The sequence below is a fragment of the Periophthalmus magnuspinnatus genome, chromosome 21 (genome assembly GCF_009829125.3).
Source record: "Periophthalmus magnuspinnatus isolate fPerMag1 chromosome 21, fPerMag1.2.pri, whole genome shotgun sequence".
Classification (NCBI taxonomy): Eukaryota; Metazoa; Chordata; class Actinopteri; order Gobiiformes; family Gobiidae; genus Periophthalmus; species Periophthalmus magnuspinnatus.
This window is the reverse complement of record NC_047146.1, coordinates 8,347-29,859: the sequence shown is the minus strand read 5'-3', so window position 1 is coordinate 29,859 and position 21,513 is coordinate 8,347. Positions and strand designations below refer to the sequence as shown.

Here is a 21,513-nt window from a genome sequence, read left to right as displayed (position 1 = left end):
GTTGGCAATTTGTCCAAAAGGAAAATATGTCATGTTTACAGTTGTGTTCTTGATGATTTCATGTAGTTTAAAGCGTGTACTTGGCTGTTTTCTCTCTGGGCGAGCTTTTCGTTTCAATATTTTTTCGAACATCTAACCAGCGCCACACAGTGTATGATGGGATATAAGAGGCCAGGAAAGATGCTTAGATGTGTCCTTTGTTCACACCATTTGTCAGCTGCATTTGTGGGCTGCGTGAAATGGGACAAGATTTGTTGCACCGAACTGGCCTTCAAATGTAGCTGACAAAGCTTAAGTCTTGGTTTGGATCTGATGAGTCTGATGAGTCTGATGAGTCTGAGTCTGATGAGTCTGAGTCTGATGAGTCTGAGTCTGATTAGTCTGATGAGTCTGAGTCTGATGAGTCTGATGAGTCTGATGAGTCTGAGTCTGATGACTGATGAGTCTGAGGAGTCTGATGGGTCTGATGAGTCTGAATCTGATGAGTCTGAGTCTGATGAGTCTGAATCTGATGAGTCTGAGTCTGATGAGTCTGATGAGTCTGAGTCTGAGGAGTCTGATGGGTCTGATGGGTCTGATGAGTCTGAATCTGATGACTCTGAGGAGTCTGAGTCTAATGAGTGTGATGAGTCTGAGTCTGATGAGTCTGATGACTCTGATGAGTCTGATGAGTCTGAGTCTAATGAGTGTGATGAGTCTGAGTCTGATGAGTCTGATGACTCTGATGAGTCTGATGAGTCTGAGTCTAATGAGTGTGATGAGTCTGAGTCTGATGAGTCTGATGACTCTGATGAGTCTGATGAGTCTGATGAGTCTGAGTCTAATGAGTGTGATGAGTCTGAGTCTGATGAGTCTGAGTCTGATTAGTATGATTAGTCTGAGTCAGATGAGTCTGAGTCTGAGGAGTATGAGTCTGAGTCTGATGAGTCTGAGTCTGATGAGTCTGAGTCTGATTAGTATGATGAGTCTAATGGGTCTGATGGGTCTGAGTCTGATGACTCTGATGAGTCTGAGGAGTCTGATGGGTCTGATGAGTCTGAATCTGATGAGTCTGATGGGTCTGAGTCTGATGAGTCTGATGAGTCTGATGGGTCTGAGTCTGATGAGTCTGAGTCCACTGAGTCTCTAGTGCAGGCTGTTGTTGAGGCCTTAGGTAGACACAGAGACATATATTATACTCTCATTATACTACACTCTGTGTGCTGCAGGTGTCCTACTTCGAAATTTACTTGGACAAGATCCGAGACCTGCTGGATGGTATGCAAACTCTGACCTGACCCTTGACCTTCATCATTTAGTTGTTTAACAGCGGCAGGGCATCGAACACAGGCTTTAACTGTAATCATTCTGATCCTGTGCCTTAGTGTCCAAGACCAATCTGGCCGTGCATGAGGACAAGAACCGAGTGCCTTTTGTCAAGGTAAATCCCCTGGATCTGTCCTACTGAATGTTTCCTACTGGTTCTGCTCCTCACCATTCACCTTTGACCCCAGGGCTGCACGGAGCGTTTTGTGACGAGTCCAGAGGAAGTGATGGACGTTATCGATGAGGGAAAAGCCAATCGTCATGTGGCAGTGACCAGTGAGTCTAAACCAGGACTAAACCAGAACTTACCTGAGACTAACCCAGGAATAAATGAGGACTAACCCAGGACTAGACCAGGACTAAACCAGGACTAACCCAGGATTAAATCAAGACTCAACTAGGACTAAACCAGGGCTAAACCAGGACTAATCCCAGACTAACCCAAGGCTAAACCAGGAATAAACTAGGGCTAACCCAGGTCAAAACCAGGACTTAACCAGGACAAAACCAGGACTGGACTAACCCAGGACTAACCCAGAACTAACCCAGGACTAAACCAGGACTAACCCAGGACCTGTTGCGTTGCAGACATGAATGAGCACAGCTCCAGGAGCCACAGTATTTTCCTCATCAACATCAAACAGGAAAATGTGGAGACAGAAACCAAAGTCTCTGGAAAACTGTACCTGGTTGATCTGGCCGGGAGCGAAAAGGTAACCAGGCCTAAACCGGGTCTGAATATAAACCAGGCATAGCCTAGTAACTCTGATTTGCCTTTTGTCTTTTGTTTGTCGTTTGTTGTGTTGTTGTAGGTGAGTAAAACTGGAGCTGAAGGATCTGTTTTGGATGAAGCCAAAAACATCAACAAGTCTCTTTCGGCACTTGGGAACGTGATTGCAGCTCTGTCCGAGGGAAAGGTGCAGTATACTATACTAATATACTATTCAATTCAGTTTAAACAAAAACAAGTATACATAAAATACAACACACAGGCAAAGAACAGTAAACCAATAAAACACCTGTATATCCTGTCTAGTGTTAAATTTCAGGGAGAAGAGATGTTTTTGTTTTTGTTTTTTTTGTCTGGTCTTAGCATTCCGGGTCATTTTGGTGAAATTGCCTTTGTTCTGACCTCTCCAAATTAAAATGATCACCACTATTGAACCCTTAGTAGTAAATGCACAAGTTTGGGATTTTTGTTAAGGTAACACCCTATAGTTTTACGCACAGGTGTCAGAATCACTGTGAGTTTGTCTGCTGAGCATTTATACACTTTGGAACACACATTAAAAAAAATTCTCATTCTCACCTAAATTTTTTTGTGAAAATTAAGGTGTAGAAAGCTGCAGTAGGAGCTGGGGACAAAAATACACTATATCACAACTGACAAGATTGTTGACCACTTACATTTCAAATTTGAGGTCAATACCTATAAAAATTTATTTTATTATTAATTTTACACTAATTTTATCATCAGTAAGTCCAAACTTCTCCAAAAGTTCTCCAAATGGAGACATTTGGAGAACGTTTGGAAAAACTGCAATGACTTTTGAATGTTTCAACCCACAGACATCAGTGAGACTCTACTGAAAACTCACACTGAGAGGAATCTGTATCTGCACAGCTGCTCTATTACTGTACATTTATATATCATATCAAAACACAATATAAAATGTATATTTGTATATAAAATACAGTCAAAACAAGTGGTATGGGTCAAAATAAATATATATTTACAAACCATACATTGCAAACAGTGAACAAACACACACTCTTCAAAATGTAAACAAACACACACTGGAAAAGAGTTCTGTCATTGTTTCCTTAGGCAAGACACTTCACCCAAGTGGTGTGTGCTTGAACGATTGGCATTAGCGAGGGCGCAGATTGGCATTAGCTAATGCTAATGATTGCACATAAATAAACCACGCTTACCGATCAGGAACAGCATCCAATCCATCAAAACATAAGGTCCTCTACTCCTCAGTCCATCATGAGATCGTCACTCGGTTCCATGAACCGCTCCAGGTCCAGATGCCTCTAGTTTAACTTGTACAAACATCCACAGTGTCCTCGGTCACGTACTTCCTTTGTTTTGTCTGTTTCCTCATGTTTAAAACGCAAAACTGCTGCGTAAAATTATGCAATTATTCATTTCAATTCAATTCATTTTATTTTTGTAACGCCCAAAATCACAACAACAGTTGTCTCGAAGGGCGTTCATGTTTTGGTTGATGGGGGAAACCGGAGTACCCGGAGGAAACCCATCCAGACATGGGGAGAAACATGCAAAACTCCACACAGAAAGGCCTGGGCGACCCGGGGATCCAACCAAACCCTCTTGCTGTGAGGCATGAGTGTTGCCACTCAGCCACCGTGCTGCCTACACACAAAAACAAACAGGAAAATCAAACAACAGGAAAAATCAGACAAAACAAGAAAAATACCTATTGTGCTTTCTAAAAAACTCAGGGGAAGCATGTACAGAGCAAAGAGGGCCACCCCTAATGTAGAACCCTGAGGCAGATCAGACAGCAGATTCCAGGAAAAACATCAGACATTTCAGTCCAGAAAAATGCAGTACAGAAACAGCAAAGATACTGTAGAACCCTCAAGCTTCTGGGCCTCTGGTTGAGGACCCGAGTGTGGAACAAGAGGATGAGACCACCTACAGAGGAATTTTTTTGAATAATATCCTCTACCATAGGCCTAGGAGCTTAAGGGTTCTACAGTATCTTTGCTGTTCCTAGTACTGCACTTTTCTGGACTGAGATGTCTGATGTTTTTCCTGGGGTCTGCTGTAGTCATTCCTCCAATTTGGGGGTCACTGCCCTGAGTGCTCCGATGACAGGCCTTCTCCAACTCTTCTTTGAGCCCCTGGTATTTCTCTGCTTTATCATGTTTGTTCTGCAATGTCCACCACAATGGACAGCTTTGCTCTGTTGTTTATCCACCACCACAATGTCCGGTTGGTTCACCATCACCATTTCTGTGTCACTCTGTATTTGGAAGTCGCACAGGATCTTGGCTCGATCATTCTCCATGACCTTTGGAAGTGTTTTCCACCTTGACCTCGGGGTCTCCAATTCATACTCTGCACAGATGTTTCACTCTGGCTCCACTTGGTTATGCCGCTCCACGTTTGCTTTCCCTGCAGCATGTTACACCTTGCAGTTATGTGCTGGATTGTCTCAGGGACCTCTTTGCCCAGCCTACACCTTGGGTCTTGTCTGGTGTGGTAGATCTGAGTCTTGTCTGGCAGATCTGGGGCTTGTCTGGTGTGGTAGATCTGGGTCTTGTCTGGCAGATCTGGGTCTTGTTGGGGTCTGGATCTATTGCTCTAGTGCTCAAGGCCTGCTCCAGGATGAGTACCTCTGTCCTTCAGACCAGCTATCTTAAGACAATGTGAGGATATTTTGATATGAGCCACTTTGGTGAGCCCACTCATCTGATCTGAGCTTCCATGTTGTGGAGAGACAGGTTATTGGCCGATAGGTGGATGGGACTGTACCCTTTGACGAATCCTTCTGGATGAGGTTCATACACCTCGGTTAGCCATTCAGGGTGAGTCACAGCCCTTAACATTCAGGGTGAGTCACAGCCCTTAACATTCAGGGTGAGTCACAGCCCTTAACAGCTGGTTCATTTGTGCTGCCAGGCGCTCATGGAGAGCAGTGCATTTCTTTAGCCAGTAAGTATGGATCATGCCAGGGCCTGGTCCAGGTTTTCATACCTGAGACTCTTTCCTGGATGTCTGCCACTGTGATGGTGACTGGATTCTGTTCAGGGAGGTTCCTCTGTTCTTCTCTCAGAGACACCAACCACTGTGCATCGTTGTTATGAGATGCTTCCTTCTCCCATATGCCTTTCCAGTACTGCTCAGTTTCCAGCCTTGTTGGGCTTGTTCTGGTGTTATTACCCTGCCACTGAGTGTACACTTTCACCAGTTGTGTTGCAAACAGACGGCTTATTCGTCTATGTTTATTCATCTGTTCTTATTCGTCTGGCTTCATTATCTTGCGTGGACCTCTGGCCTGGGGGGGATTCGAACACATTATATACACATACTAGGGCATAGAGTTAGTGTTACAGTAATATATGATTTAATATTTACACAGATGCACTTCCGAGCTAGGCTAAGTGTATTGCATTATACACATTTACACATACAGAGTAACAAAAAGATGTATCACCGGAGTCTCCCAATCTGTATATACACTAAATTTCATTCAAATGTGCAGATCATGCGTGTGTGTATTCTAGCTGCTGTTGTTTTCTTCACAGAAAGCACATGTCCCGTACAGAGACAGTAAAATGACACGGATCCTGCAGGACTCCCTCGGAGGAAACTGTAGAACCACCATCATCGTCTGCTGCTCGCCCTCCTCCTACAATGAACCAGAGACCAGGTCCACGCTCATGTTCGGACAGAGGTGAGTCTAGACCAGGACTAAACTACGACTAAACCAGGACTAAAGGAGGTCCGGTCCAGGACTAATCCAGGACTACAGCAGGTCCAGACCAGGACTAAAGCAGGACTAAACCAGGTCCAGACAGGATTAAACCAGGACTAAACCAGGACTAAACCAGAACTAAACCAGAACTAAACCAGGACTAAGCCGGGACTAGACCAGGACTAGACCAGGAGTAGACCAGGACTAAACCAGGACTAAACCAGGACTAAAGCACAATTAAAGCACGATTAAAGCACAACTAAAGCAGGACTAAGCCAGCACTAAACCAGGACCAAACTAGGACTAAAGCAGGTCTAGACCAGAACTAAACCCAGTCTCTTCTAGGGCCAAGACGATAAAGAACACGGTGAGTGTAAACATGGAGCTGACGGCAGATGAGTGGAAGCGGAAATACGAGAAAGAAAAAGAGAAAACGAGGAGTTTAACAGTGTCCAATCACCGCCTGGAGGGGGAGCTGCAACGCTGGAGGAAAGGTGCCTATGAGCTCACTGTGTAACCTTTAACCTTTAACCCTGACTGTGCATGTGTGCTTAAACTTACCTTGACAATGAGCCTAAGGGCGCGCACACACACACCCAATCGAACCATGCCCAAGCACAGATAAAGCGCGGTATGTTTGTCCAGTGTGAATGCAAATGAACCAGGCCCAAGCACGGCACGTTTGGGACTTTGGCCCGGTTGGAGGTGTGTCACAGCACAGCATGTTTGGGACTTTGGCCCGGTTGGAGGTGTGTCACAGCACAGCATGTTTGGGACTTTGGCCCGGTTGGAGGTGTGTCACAGCACGGCACGTTTGGGACTTTGGCCCGGTTGGAGGAGGTGGGCCAAAGCACGGCACGGTTGCTCATGTACGTGCACATGCTCCATTTGTGTGTTTGGAGCCTGTGTTGTGGCGGAGAGGAACTCTAAATGAACTCTGCTCCAGACTCCCAGCTCCTCTGCACTCAGCTTCAGTCTGTGACAGGCAGAAGTCCTGAACCCTTGTCTCCTATTTTCTTCGTGGCTCCTCGCAGCTCCTCACTGCTCCTGACGTTTTATCCATAAAGTCACAGTGGCTTGTAAAAGTATTTACCCCCCTGGAACTTGTTTCACATATTGTCACGTCACAACATTCATTCATTTTATGTGAATGAGCAACACAAAATGGAACGCAAGTGTGAAGTGGAAGGAAATATTTTACAAGATTTCCAAAAAAAGAAAAAAAAAGAAAAAAAGTGCAGTGTGCAAAAGTATTCCGCCCACTTTTTCTTGTTGCCTTATGATTTTGGAAAGATTGAATATTGACTTAATGACTAAAAAGAGTCCACCTGTGTGTAATCTTGTCTTAGTATAAATGCAGCTGTGCTGTGAAGGCCACACAAGTTTTTTAAGAGTGTGTTGGGGAGCAAACCAAAAAATGAAGTCAAAGGAGCACACCAAACATGTTTAAAACCATTCATAAGAAGTCTTGTTTGCAGTTTGCTAGAAGTCATTTGGAGGACACTGCAAACATGTGGCAGAAGGTGCTCTGGTCTGATGAGACCAAAATCAAACTTTTTGGCCTAAAAGCCAAACTCTACATGTGGAGGAAAACTAACACTGCACATCACTCTGAACACACATCCTCATAGTCAAACACGGTGATAGCAGCATCATGCTGTGGGGGGCAGCTGGAACAGGGAAGCTGATCAGAGTTGATGGGAAGATGGATGGAGTTAAATACACAGCAATCTTGGAAGAAAACCTGTTGGAGTCTGAAAAAGACTGAAGACTGGGGCAGAGGTTCACCTTCCAGCAGGACAACGATCCTAAACATAAAGCCATAGCAACAATGGAATGGTTTAAATCTAAACATATTCAAGTATTAGAATGGCCCAGTCAAAGTCCAGACCTAAATCCAATTGAGAATCTGTGGCATGATCTGAAAACTGCAGTTCACAAACGGTCTCCATCAAATCTGACAGAGCTTAAACTGTTTTGCCAGGAAGAATGGGCAAAAATTTCAGTCTGTAGGTGTGCAAAGCTGATGGAGACATGCCCCAAAAGACTTGCAGCTGTAATTGCAGCAAAAGGCAGTTCCACAAAGTATTGACCTAGGGGGGCTGAATACTTTTGCATGCTGCACTTTTCAGTTTTGTTTTTTGTTTTTTTAAAATCTGGAAATAATGTATAATTTTTCTTTCTACTTCAACTAAAACTACTGTTAAAGAGATATTTAACTACTGTTTAAGAGATATTTCATGGCTCTGGTCTTGTTTTCTCCACTAAAGCATTAGCTTTGCTGCGTGACATGTAAACAAACAGCGCTGTGTGATGATGTCACTGGACGTGGCTCAGTTAGGGTTAGAACCCTAAACCTAGTGTGAGTGTGCCTGTGCATGTGTGCTGACCCCTGACCCTAGTTTGAGTGCACCTTTAACCCTTTGCATGTGTGCTGACCCCTGACCTTAGTTTGAGTGCTGTGGGTAAATATGGCTGCTCCTGAGTTTTTTCCTCCAAAAAAAGTGCAAAAAGGCCAAACACATAAAAACCAGCTCCTACATTTTGAGGCCAAACTGAGTGGTCAAACACTGACCGAGTCCAACTGGACCGATTCAACAAAAGTGCAGGGTCCATTGCCTGCCCGGGGGATCAGTAATACCTGACACCTAATCCTGAGCCTAACCTTTATCCCATGACTGTGCATGTGTGCTGACCCCTGACCTAGACTGCGCATGTGTGCTGACCCCTGACCTAGACTGCGCATGTGTGCTGACCCCTGACCTAGACTATGCATGTGTGCTGACCCCTGACCTAGACTGCGCATGTGTGTTGACCTCTGACCGCTAACCTAGACTGTGCATGTGTACTGACCCCTGACCCATGTGCCACGTTGCAGGGGAGGCCGTGCCTTTGGAGCAGCAGACTCACAGAGACAAGAAGCTGGCGTCTGATTGGCCCACAGTTGTGACAGAGGCTCCGCCCCCTGTGCCTGTGACCAATGAGGAGCGAGCTCAGTACGAGAGTCTCATTACAGACCTGTACAAGCAACTGGACGACAAGGTACAAAACCAGGATTAAACCAGGACTAAACCACTAGTAAAGCAGGACTAACGCAGGACTCAGCAGGGTGGCTGAGTGGCAACACTCATGCCTCACAGCAAGAGGGTTTGGTTCGATCCCCGGGTCGCCCAGGCCTTTCAGTGTGGAGTTTTTCATGTTTCTCCCTGTGTCTGGATGGGTTTCCTCCGGGTACTCCGGTTTCCCCCATCAACCAAAACATGAACGCCCTTCGAGACAACTGTTGTTGTGATTTTGGGTGTTACAAAAATAAATGAATTGAATTGACTAAAGTGAGTCTAAACCGGGACTACCGCGAGGCTAATGCGGGACTAACCCGAGACTCACGCGAGAGTAACACGAGACTAAGGCGGGACTAAACTGGGACTAAAGCGGGTCTGTGTGTTCCAGGATGATGACTTAAACCTCCAGAGTCAGGTGCAGGAGGAGCTGAAGCAGCAGGTGCTGGAGCAGGACCAGGTGAGATCTGTTATGACTCAGTCTGGCCTCTAGATGGCAGTTTGTGTGTATGGTCATATTCTCAGAATTATGAAAGTTTTATACTTTTATTTTGTAAATCAGCCTGGACTTGTAGCCACATTTGTTAAACTGTTAGTAAGTGTGTGGATTAAGCTTGAACACATGTTTATTAATAGTTTACTCTCTGGTTTTTAGTCAGTCCAGTCCAAAATAAGATAGAGGACAGAGGTTAAACTACAGTCTGTATAAAGAAGTGAACACGGGGGGCGACAGTGGCTCAGTGGTTAGAGTGTTGGTCCCCCAACCTGAAGGGTAGTATGAAACCAAGGTAGTATGAAAGTGGTGTGTGTGCGAATGATAGGTGGTGGTTGGAGGGGCCGATGGCGCAGATTGGCAGCCTCGCTTCCGTCAGTCTGCCCCAAGGCAGCTGTGGCTACAATAGTGGCTTACCATCACCAAGTGTGGAAATGAATGAATAATGACTATAGTGTAGCACTTAGAGTGTAGGCCATTATTATATTATTATTATTATTATAACTAAGTGAGTGTGACATCACCACAGCATTCAGCTCCAAATGAAGCTCATCAAGGCTAGACGTTATAGCGGCTAATTTAGAGCCCAGTTCCATATGTAGAATTTCGGCCGCGAGTATCATAGTAACCAAAGAGCTAATGAGGAGCGAGGCTGTTGAAGGTAATGCCTCTTCCGCCACTTCCACTGTTTTGGTAGGATGCAGGCTTAGCAATGCTGTCAATCAGCTGTGCTGCTAACGCTAGTGAGAGCAACCTCGGGCAAAGAAGGTGCGTGATTTCTTTGTTATTAATGTTAATCTCTTGATTTACAGACATAATAGTGAAATAAAAACCCCAGGATCATGTAGAACGGGTTAATACCAACATTTAAGACCAAAATGACGAGTCTGACAGCAGCAGGTACAGACAGAGTACACAGTTTTAACACAGAAAGTGAATTGAGTCGATGGAGCCGGAAGTGAGCCCATGATCACTTCCTGTTTAACTAGCATGCAGCTCACAGATTTGCTATGTCCACAGATATGTACAGGATATGGGCTAAACACTTAAAACATGAAATCATGATGATGCAACCAGACGGGGCCCGGAACCGAAATCTCTCGACCCAGTTCTGACTCTGGCTTGGTTCTGACCCTGTTGATGCTGTTGTGTTGCAGATGATCCTCTCTATGCGCGCTGATGTGGATCGGCTGCAGGGGGAGCTGTCACGCTCTCAGGCTGGGTGTGATGAGGCCAAAGACGAAGTGAAGGAGGTGCTGCAGGCGCTGGAGGAACTCGCCCTGAACTATGACCACAAGTCCACAGAGTCCCAGAACCGGTCCCGAGAACTCAACCAGGTCCAACAGGAACTGCAGCAAAAGACTGTGCGTGCAACACCAGTACTAAACCAGGACTAAACCAGGACTAAACCAGGACTAAACCAGGGCTAAACCAAAACTGAACCAGGACTAAACCAGGTCTAAACCAGGTCTAAACCAGAACTAAACCAGGAATGAACAGGAATGAACCAGGACTAAACCAGGTCTAAAGCAGGTCTGAGCCGGGAATGAACCAGGACTAAACTAGGTCTAACTCTCACCCTATGCAGGTGTTGCTGGAGTCTGTGCAGAAGGAGTTGGCTTCAGTCCAGAACATGAGCTCTCATCAGAAGAAAAGGTCCAACGAAGTCCTGAACCTGCTCCTCAGAGACCTCACAGACCTGGGAGCAGTCCTGGTACCTCCCTCTCCCCAGACTCCACCCCCCCCCCCCCCTCCCCAGACTCCTCCTCCCCAGACTCCTCCTCCCCAGACTCTTCCCCTCTCCCCAGACTCCTCCTCCTCTCCCCAAACTCTCCCCAGACTCCTCCCTCTCCTCAGATTCCTCTCCCCAGACTCCTTCTTCTCCCCCAGCTCTTCCCTCACCCCCAGATTCTTCCCTTCTCCCCAGACTCCTCCCTTTCTCCCCAGACTCCTCCCTCTCCCCAGGCTCCTCTCTCTCCCCAGGCTCCTCTCTCTCCCCAGGCTCCTCTCCCCAGACTCCTCCCCCTCTCCCCAAACCCCTCCCTCTCCTCAGAGTCCTCTCCCCAGGCTCCTCCCTCTCCCCAGGCTCCTCCCTCTCCCCAGGCTCCTCCCTCTCCCCCAGACTCTTCCCACTCCCTAGACACTTCCCTCTCCCCAGACTCCGTCCCCTCTTGTCCCTGCACCTCCCTCTCTAACTCTGTTCTCTTTCCTCAGACCTGTTCTGGACCTGGGCCTAGTCCTAGTCTGGGTTCTGGTCTTGAGGAGGACTTTACAGCAGCTCGACTTTTCATCAGTAGAATGAGGTCAGAGGTGATGTCTGCCCTGAACCGGACTAAAACTCTGGAGCAGAACCTTCAGGACCAGAAGATTCGAACCAAGGCCCTGGAACGAGACCTGGGTCTGAGCCAAGCCCTGGTCCAACAGGTACAAACCAGGACTAAACCAGGACTAAACCAGGACTAAACCAGGACTAAACCAGCACTAAACCAGGACTAAAACAGGACTAAACCAGGACTAAACCAGGACTAAACCAGGACTAAACCAGGACTAAACCAGGACTAAACCAGCACTAAACCAGGACTAAAACAGGAGTAAAGCAGGACTAAACCAGGACTACACCAGGGTTGAACCAGGACTCAAGCATGACTAAACCAGGTCTAAAGCAGGCCTAAACCTGGACTACACCAAAACTAAACCGGGACTAAACCGGGACTCAACCAGGACTAAAGCAGGACTAAAGCAGGACTAAAGCAGGCCTAAACCTGGACTACACCAAAACTAAACCGGGACTAAAGCAGGACTAAAGCAGGACTAAACCAGGACTAAAGCAGGCCTAAACCTGGACTACACCAAAACTAAACCGGGACTAAACCGGGACTAAAGCAGGACTAAAGCAGGACTAAAGCAGGACTAAAGCAGGACTAAAGCAGGACTAAAGCAGGACTAAAGCAGGACTAAAGCAAGACTAAACCAGGACTAAAGCAGGACTAAACCTGGACTACACCAAAACTAAACCGGGACTAAACTGGGACTAAAGCAGGACTAAAGCAGGACTAAAGCAGGACTAAAGCAGGACTAAAGCAGGACTAAAGCAGGACTAAAGCAGGACTAAAGCAGGACTAAAGCAGGACTAAACCAGGACTAAAGCAGGACTAAAGCAGGACTAAACCAGGACTAAAGCAGGCCTAAACCTGGACTACACCAAAACTAAACCGGGACTAAACCGGGACTAAAGCAGGACTAAAGCAGGACTAAAGCAGGACTAAAGCAGGACTAAAGCAGGACTAAAGCAGGACTAAAGCAGGACTAAAGCAGGACTGAACCAGCTTTATGATATGAGCTGTATAGAGCAGAGATGAGATCTGATACTGTAGTAGACTGACTGTGGTCCAGTCTGGTGTAGTCTGGTCTGGTCTGATCCAGTCTGCTCCAGCCTGTTCCAGTCTGAACTAATCTGTTCTGACTCTAATTCTGGTGTGATCCAGCTCCAGACCAAGACCCGGACCCAGACTGAGGACCTGCAAAGGCTGGAGCAGCGGAACCGAGTCCTAGAGGAGAACCAGGACTCCCTAACCGAAGAACTCCACCGAGTCCAGGCTCAAGGTGAGACCAGGATTACAGCAGGACTGCACCAGGACTACACCAGGACTAAATCAGGACTAAACCAGGACTAAACCAGGACTAAACCCAGGGCCGGCCCTAGCCTTTAGGGGGCCCTAAGCAGAATTTGCCTTGGGGGCCCTCACCACATCAGCAACACAAATCCCACATTGCATCTTGATGCTGCACAGATCTCTACAGATTACAGGCTGTATAAATAACACACCATAGACATCAAGAATCTTAAGTCAGACACAGTATCAAAACAAGTGGTGCATTATAATGTGGCCCTATTGGCTAAAGTGAGAATATACGTACAGGTTGTAAAAGCTACATGATAGATATTTTTATAAAAACAGCTGTTTAGACTAAATCAGTTTTAACATAAGACCCACTAAATATACTTTTTCCTTTATATATTTATGTTTGATATGATAAACACTGCCAAGAGTAAGTGACTGAAGTCAGTCAGTTGTTGATAGATTAGTATAGAAAATTTAATACAATTTTGGCTATAACATTGAGTCAAACTGTGTTGATATCACAAAAAACATAAGGCTATGTGTTGAATAGCATATTGTATTTATTTATATTAATAAATAACTAATGTTTACACTCTGATAAATTACTTAAGTAATAAGTTATTATCACCAGGCATTACCAGCTTCAGCATCTTCAGCAGCATCTTAAGATGTGGATGTCACTTCATCTCCAACGGCAAAGAACTTGTCTAAAGAGCCTTTGCAGAAAAAACTTAAAATACAGTCAGACAGACTAAATGTAAATCCAAATTCCTGAATAATGAAAATAATGATGAAATGAAATAATTATAGGCTTTATCACAGGCACTTTGCCGTTATTTGTGACTATTATGTTATTTATTTATTTTTAGCACTCATATAACACATAACAATAAAAAGGACACAGTTTATACAAAAAAAAAAAAAAAAGATGCAGGAAGAGGCAAAAAGCCCAAATATTAACCGTATGCCTTATGATTACATAAAATTGAACACTGTGCTTGTGCATTGGATAAAAAAATGACATTTATGCAACTTAAAAAGTTAATTCAAACATGGATTAAAATTCAATAAAACATCCAACAATTGAAACAACAGTTGATTATTAAACATTACCCTGAAATATCAGACATTTCCTTAAACTCTGTTTAAATAAAGTTTCTGCCATCATGAGCCACATGGCTCTACACTTTACAGCCTCTGGATCACAGGCAATGAGTATTGTATCTATGAATCTGCATTAATTTTAAGTTAAATGTGAAATGTTTATGGATAGGGATTATAATCATATAATAGTTACAAATAGTTTATAAATGGCATTGAATAAAATAAGACTGTTATTAACCGTGGCTTTATTATGCTGCTCAGGTCTTTTACAAATGTGAAAGACCGGCGTCCCGTCAGCTCCATGCCCAGGCTCTCGCGATAATTTAGCAGAGCAATGTAGCACCAACCACCGCAGCGACAGTGAGACACACTGACAGCAACACCTTAGCCTGGATTTAATGTTAAGAGATGCAGAACAGCAAATTTAACGCTAACTGGCTCACACATAGTATTGTATGCTGCATGTGGGTCTGGATAATGAGCTGAGTGAATGTTAATGGAGTTTTGTGCAAAGTGACTAAGATTGTAAGATTGTATGTTTGGAAAATTGTATTTAAGGCCTGATCATTGTTTAATGTAAATTTTATTGTTGTTGTATTTTTGATCCCTGTGACCCGTGGGACTACGGATGGAAATTAGCCGTATAGCTACAATCCGGCGTGTTTACATTCGTGCTTTTGCCATTTATGTTCATTAACATGCACTGTCCCAATCAAATAAACAAATAAATAAATAAAATAAATAAACAACAATATCCTACACACACACATAATTTACAGGCAGGAAACACAATCATGAAAATATTATGTTTCATGACTTTCACTACTGGGAAGAAGGCTGCACGGTCGGTCACAAACACAGAAACACCACCTTGCGCTGGCCCTGGGCTGGGCCCCGCCCCCTGCTACTACACCTGCCGCTGCGATGCTATGCTAAGTGCTAATAGCATGTTGACATACTTGAGATAGCGGTGGGTGGCAACATTGTCAATTAAAATGACGATAACGTAACTTGTCACATTAACAAATGCATTAACCTCTTTGTAAGATTCACTCAACTCGGAACAGTCGGGCACAGTATCGTTACATTATGCATTTGTTTACTCCACACTCATGCTCGTTTACAATAAAGTTGGCCAATCATCGCAAGATCAGGTGTAGCATCATTCAGTTGGTTGCCAGGTACAATGGAGATGCGTCAGTAGTGCGTACTGCGCGTGCACTAAATGCAATGTATATTGTGGGGGGTTGCCAGATTGGGGGCCCTCTTGAAGCCTCGGGGTGCTAAGTGGCCGCTTAGTTCGCTTATAGGCTGGGCTGGCCCTGACTAAACCAGAACTAAACCAAGACTAACCTGTTACTATGATTGACAGGTCGTCTGGTAGAGTTGTCAGCAATGGACAAAGAGAAGGTTCTAAAGGACACTGTGGATATGAAGGTACGAACCGGAGTCAAGGCCACAACCTCAGGATAAACATTCTACCACGGTAATGTTGGGGAGTTTTACATACCCTGCAGAGCCTTAGAAAGACACATCCAGTTCAGTGTGGTTTTGGCCTCATCAGTTGTTTCTCCTCCTTTAACATGATCCATTTTCTTTGGTCTCCAGACTGTCCTTCTGAGCTCCTATTTGAACCCCCTTGTGTGGAAGCAGAGTCACACTTGAATGGACAATACTAACCTGCAGAGTTGAGTACTCAAGTCACCAGGTCCTGAACTGGTGTCAATAAACTTCTCCTGCCTCAGACCCCCAGAGTCTTGCACTCCAAACCTCCAGAGTTTCCTACCTCAGGCATCCAAACTCTCGTACCTCAAACCTCCAGACTCTCGTACCTCAAACCTCCAGACTCTCGTACCTCAAACCTCCAGAGTCTTGTACCTCAGACCTCCAGAGTCTCGTACCCCAAACCTCCAGAGTCATGTACCTAAGACCCCTTGAGTCTTGTACATCAAACCCAGAGTCTCATACCTCAGACCCCCAAAATCTCGTACCTCAGACCCTGTGAGGTCTCGTACCTCAGACCTCCAGAGTCTCATATCTCAAACCTCCAGTCTCGTACCTCAGACCTCCAGAGTCTCCTACCCCAAACATCCAGTCTCATATCTCGAACCCCCAGAGTCTCATTCCTCTGACCCCTAGAGTCTTATACCTCAGACCTCCAGAGTCTCGTACCTCAGACCTCCAGAGTCTCGTACCTCAGACCTCCAGAGTCTCGTACCTCAGACCTCCAGAGTCTCGTACCTCAGATCTCCAGAGTCTCGTACCTTAGTCCCCCAGAGTCTCGTAACTCAGCCCCCCAGAGTCTCGTACCTCAAACCTCCAGAGTCTCGTAACTCAGCCCCCCAGAGTCTCGTACCTCACTTCCCCAGAGTCTCGTACCTCACTTCCCCAGAGTCTCGTACCTCAAACCTCCAGAGTCTCGTACCTCAAACCTCCAGAGTCTTGTACCTCTGTCTTGTTACAACTGTAGGACTCTTTAGGACACATATTTTCCCTAACAAGTCACACGGGATGGCACATGTGGTTCTAGGTTCTGAATCTAGTCTACACCTGTTCTTTTTTTCTCCTCTTTGCCTAGCGCACTCTGGAGGAGCAGATGGAGAATCATAGGGAGGTCCATCAGAGACAGGTCTCCAGACTCAGAGACCAGATCCAGGCCCAAAACCGGGACTTGGACCTCCTCCGAGAGTGAGTCCTGCCCGTGGTCATAATGATGAGTCATACTAATATTGTTGTGACTGTTGTGTCTTTGGTTTCAGATGGACTTGGTTCAGTTTAAATGTGCGTCCCTTTATTTTTATTATTTTTATTTTGTATATAGTTTTTACTGTGATGAAGCTTCAGGTTGAATCTTTTTAATATATATTACATTGTTTATATACCACTTTATGTAACAGCGTCACGGCACAGCAACAGGTCGAGATTCACAGACTCACCTCAGACCTGGACCAGTTACAAGTCCAAGACCAGACCAAGGACCAAAGGCTCCAAGAGATGCAGTGAGTACTAAACCAGTACTAAACCAGGACTAAGCCAGGCCTAAACCAGGACTAAACCAGGACTAAACCAGGTCTAAACCAGGTCTAAACCAGATCTAAACCAAGAATAAACCCAGTCTAAAACAGGACTAGAAAGGACTAAAGCAGGACTAAACAGTGGTCTCTTTCAGGCTGGAGAGAGAGAAAAGAGACCAGGCCAAGGAGGACCTCAAGGGGCTTGAGGACACTGTGGTAAATTCTACTCTCTACTGCCCCCCTCAGACAGAATATCACCCCACCCCCCACCCAAACTTCTTAGTGTGTTTTTGTTTCAGGCCAAAGAGCTTCAGACTCTGATGAACCTCCGCAAACAGTTTGTGAGTGACTTCAGCTCCAGGATCCACAATGTAAGAACCAGGACTAAACCAGGACTGACCTAGGACTAAACCAGGACTAAACGACTAACCCAGAACTGAACCAGGACTAAACCAGGACTGAAGTGATAATATTGTGTTTCAGATCCAGGAAAATGATGCAGATGAAGCTGGAGGAAGTTTGGCTCAAAAACAAAGAATAATTTTTCTGGAGAACAACTTAGACCAGCTCAGCAAAGTCCATAAACAGGTAAAACTGGTTATGACTCAAGTGGAACCCACTGTTCACTGAGATCTATGTTTACTTTCTTTTTGTTTCCTGAAGAGCTGTTTTGTTTATTTAGTTTATTCCTTTACATTGATAATGTGGGGTTCGGGAGAGTTTTTGTTGTGTTTTGTTTTCAAAGCAAAAGATGAAGTTTAAATCCTTCAACTGAACAAATCGTTCTAAGAGTGAAGGCGTTTCGCTGTTCATTCAAACCGCTTCTTCTTTTGTTTTTAAAGTTGGTGCGGGATAATGCAGACCTGAGGTGTGAGCTACCAAAACTGGAGAAGCGTCTCCGAGCAGCGTCCGAGCGTGTGCAGCTGCTGCAGAAAGCACTGAACCAGGCCAAGATGGCCGCCATCCGGGACAAGAAGAGCTACAGACAGGAAGTGGAGCGCTGCAGACAGGAAGTAGAACGAATCAAAGACGCCATGAGACAAAGGACCCACTATGCCCAGATTGGTACAAAACACTTACCGCACTCCACCTAAACCCTTAAATACCATATTATAGTGAGGGAGGGGTAAGAGGGCGGGACTGTGTAGTGAAGGAGGGGTAAAAGGGCGGAGCTTGGTAATGAAGGAGGGGTAAGAGGGTGGAGCTTTGTACTGAAGGAGGGGTAAGAGGGCAGGGCTTTGTAGTGAAGGAGGGGTAAGATGACGGAGCTAAGTGGTGAGGGAGGCATAAGAGGGCGGAGCTTTGTACTGAGGGAGGGGCTAGAGGTGAGGGGCACATTCAGATGCTGCGTCTTTCTTTATTTGCGTTTTTGCACCAGTAAAACATTATATCTAATCCTAATCTGTGTTGGTTGTGTCCTGAAGCTAAGCCAATCAGAGCGGGCCGTCAGCAGACATCTGTCAGAGGGGGTGTGGCCAGTGTGTCTGGAGGTGGAGCCAGTGTTCGTCACAGAAAACTCTACCCGGTACAGTCCTCACCCTTCCCCCTCTGTCAATAAAATCAGAATCCTTTTATTGCCATCGTTTGTGAACACAGTTCACAAACTAGGAAGTTATTTTTGTGATAAAGTGCAACATAAAACACACTGAATAAATACAAATAAGGGCATGCACAAAGTTAAAAAAGATATGCTTAAAAAATAAAATACTTAAAGGTAGAAATTATATACAACAGCAGCATCAGAACAACAGTGCAAACAAAAGTGGTTATTATTATTAAGTTATTTTTATACTTCTAGTGAAACACTGATGGCAAAGCCTTTGGATGCATCATCACTTTTTCCATTTACAATCCTTTTGTTTCCATAGAACTGACACCATCTCCTCAAGCTACCTCAAGTCCACCGTAAACGGTCCACCGTAAACGGTCCACCCTAAACGGTCCACCTTAAACGGTCCACCTTAAACAATCGTCCTTAAACAGTCCTCCTTAAACAGTCCTCCTTAAACAGTCCACCTTAAACAGTCCTCCTTAAACAATCATCCTTAAACAGTCCACCTTAAACAGTCCACCTTAAACAATCATCCTTAAACAGTCCACCTTAAACAGTCCTCCTTAAACAATCATCCTTAAACAGTCCTCCTTAAACAGTCCTCCTTAAACAGTCCACCTTAAACAATCATCCTTAAACAGTCCTCCTTAAACAGTCCTCCTTAAACAATCATCCTTAAACAGTCCACCTTAAACAGTCCACCTTAAACAGTCATCCTTAAACAGTCCTCCTTAAACAGTCCACCTTAAACAGTCCACCTTAAACAGTCATCCTTAAACAGTCCACCTTAAACAGTCCTCCTTAAACAGTCCTCCTTAAACAGTCCACCTTAAACAATCATCCTTAAACAGTCCTCCTTAAACAGTCCTCCTTAAACAATCATCCTTAAACAGTCCTCCTTAAACAGTCCACCTTAAACAGTCCACCTTAAACAATCATCCTTAAACAGTCCACCTTAAACAGTCCTCCTTAAACAATCATCCTTAAACAGTCCTCCTTAAACAGTCCTCCTTAAACAGTCCACCTTAAACAATCATCCTTAAACAGTCCTCCTTAAACAGTCCTCCTTAAACAGTCCACCTTAAACAGTCCACCTTAAACAGTCATCCTTAAACAGTCCTCCTTAAACAGTCCACCTTAAACAGTCCACCTTAAACAGTCATCCTTAAACAGTCCACCTTAAACAGTCCTCCTTAAACAGTCCTCCTTAAACAGTCCACCTTAAACAATCATCCTTAAACAGTCCTCCTTAAACAGTCCTCCTTAAACAATCATCCTTAAACAGTCCTCCTTAAACAGTCCACCTTAAACAGTCCACCTTAAACAGTCCTCCTTAAACAGTCCACCTTAAACAGTCCACCTTAAACAGTCCACCTTAAACAGTCCTCCTTAAACAATCATCCTTAAACAGTCCACCTTAAACAGTTTATTTCAGGGTCATGGGCCTGTTCCTTTTCTCCATGGACAGTTTAAAGTCTCATCTGTGCAACACAACTACACATGAAAATCTGAGAGTCAATGGCAAAAATGAATGGAAATGTCCTCCCTGAACCTCCACATGGACCTCCACATGGACCTCCACATGGACCTCCACATGGACCTCCACATGGACCTCAGCCCTAATGGCCCTTCCTCCTCATCCCTCCTTCTCCTGTGACCCTCCCCTCTTCTCCTATGACCCTCTTTCTCACTCTTTCTCCTTCTCCTCTTCTCTCCTCCTCTCTTCTCCTGTGACTCTCCTCCTCTTCTCTCTCTCTGTCGTCTTCTCCTTCTCCCCCCTCCTCTTTTTCCTACCGTTCCTCCTCTCCTCCTCCTCTGTTCTTTATTTCTCTGTGAACTCCTCTGTCCTCCTCTCCCCCTCTTTCTTCCTCTCCTCCTCCTCTGTTCTGTATTTCTCTGTGGACTCCTCTCTCCTCCTCCTCTGTCCACCTCTCTGTTCTTTTTTTCTCTGTGGACTCCTCGCTACTCCTCTCCTCCTCCTCTGTCCTCCTCTCTGTTCTTTTTTTTCTCTGTGTACTCCTCTCTACTCCTCTCCTCCTCCTCTGTCCTCCTCTCTCTTCTTTATTTCTCTGGGGACTCCTCTCTCCTCCTCCTCTGTCCACCTCTCTGTTCTTTATTTCTCTGTGGACTCCTCTCCCCTCCTCCTTTCCCCTTCTTTCTTCCTCTTCTCCTCCTCTGTTCTTTTTTTCTCTGTGGACTCCTCTCTCCTCCTCCTCTGTCCTCCTCTCTGTTCTTTTTTTCTCTGTGGACTCCTCTCTACTCCTCTCTTCCTCCTCTGTCCTCCTCTCTCTTCTTTATTTCTCTGTGGACTCCTCTCTCCTCCTCCTCTGTCCTCCTCTCTGTTCTTTTTTTCTCTGTGGACTCCTCTCTACTCCTCTCCTCCTCCTCTGTCCTCCTCTCTCTTCTTTATTTCTCTGTGGACTCCCCTCTCCTCCTCTGTCCTCCTGTCTGTTCTTTATTTCTCTGTGGACTCCTCTCCCCTCCTCCTTTCCCCTTCTTTCTTCCTCTTCTCCTCCTCTGTTCTTTTTTTCTCTGTGGACTCCCCTCTCCTCCTCCTCCTCTCTGTTCTTTTTTTCCTCTGTGGACTCCTCTCTACTCCTCTCCTCCTCCTCTGTCCTCCTCTCTGTTCTTTTTTTCTCTGTGGACTCCTCTCTACTCCTCTCCTCTGTCCTCCTCTCTCTTCTTTATTTCTCTGTGGACTCCTCTCTACTCCTCTCTTCCTCCTCTGTCCTCCTCTTTGTTCTGTATTTCTCTGTGGACTTGTGCTCAGTGTTGACAAAGTGAATGTATTTGACTTTCTCTGAATTTTGATGTAGTGAAAATATCTGTTGCTTTGTTTCAGTAAAAGGTTAAAGTTAGGTTTAAGATTAGACTCGGGGTTGGGGTTAGGGTTTAAATCAGATTTAAGA

The 21,513-nt window shown here is 45.2% G+C and overlaps 1 protein-coding gene across 1 annotated transcript in view; it reads left to right on the top strand.

Moving 5' to 3' along the window:
- LOC117389380 (kinesin heavy chain-like) overlaps positions 1–18,979 on the top strand; it is a 31,134-nt gene extending 12,155 nt beyond the window's left edge. The window contains exons 5-26 of the mRNA XM_055230621.1: positions 1,209–1,257; positions 1,365–1,420; positions 1,494–1,581; positions 1,894–2,018; positions 2,118–2,222; positions 5,590–5,738; positions 6,105–6,253; positions 8,638–8,801; positions 9,210–9,278; positions 10,469–10,675; positions 10,900–11,025; positions 11,526–11,735; positions 12,797–12,914; positions 15,411–15,475; positions 16,617–16,726; positions 16,936–17,037; positions 17,208–17,268; positions 17,352–17,423; positions 17,536–17,640; positions 17,895–18,117; positions 18,477–18,577; positions 18,921–18,979. Coding sequence (XP_055086596.1) covers positions 1,209–1,257; positions 1,365–1,420; positions 1,494–1,581; positions 1,894–2,018; positions 2,118–2,222; positions 5,590–5,738; positions 6,105–6,253; positions 8,638–8,801; positions 9,210–9,278; positions 10,469–10,675; positions 10,900–11,025; positions 11,526–11,735; positions 12,797–12,914; positions 15,411–15,475; positions 16,617–16,726; positions 16,936–17,037; positions 17,208–17,268; positions 17,352–17,423; positions 17,536–17,640; positions 17,895–18,117; positions 18,477–18,577; positions 18,921–18,926 — 2,460 coding nt within the window. The 3' untranslated portion in view covers positions 18,927–18,979. The remainder of the gene's footprint in view (positions 1–1,208; positions 1,258–1,364; positions 1,421–1,493; positions 1,582–1,893; positions 2,019–2,117; positions 2,223–5,589; positions 5,739–6,104; positions 6,254–8,637; positions 8,802–9,209; positions 9,279–10,468; positions 10,676–10,899; positions 11,026–11,525; positions 11,736–12,796; positions 12,915–15,410; positions 15,476–16,616; positions 16,727–16,935; positions 17,038–17,207; positions 17,269–17,351; positions 17,424–17,535; positions 17,641–17,894; positions 18,118–18,476; positions 18,578–18,920) is intronic.
- Positions 18,980–21,513: the final 2,534 nt, after the last annotated feature.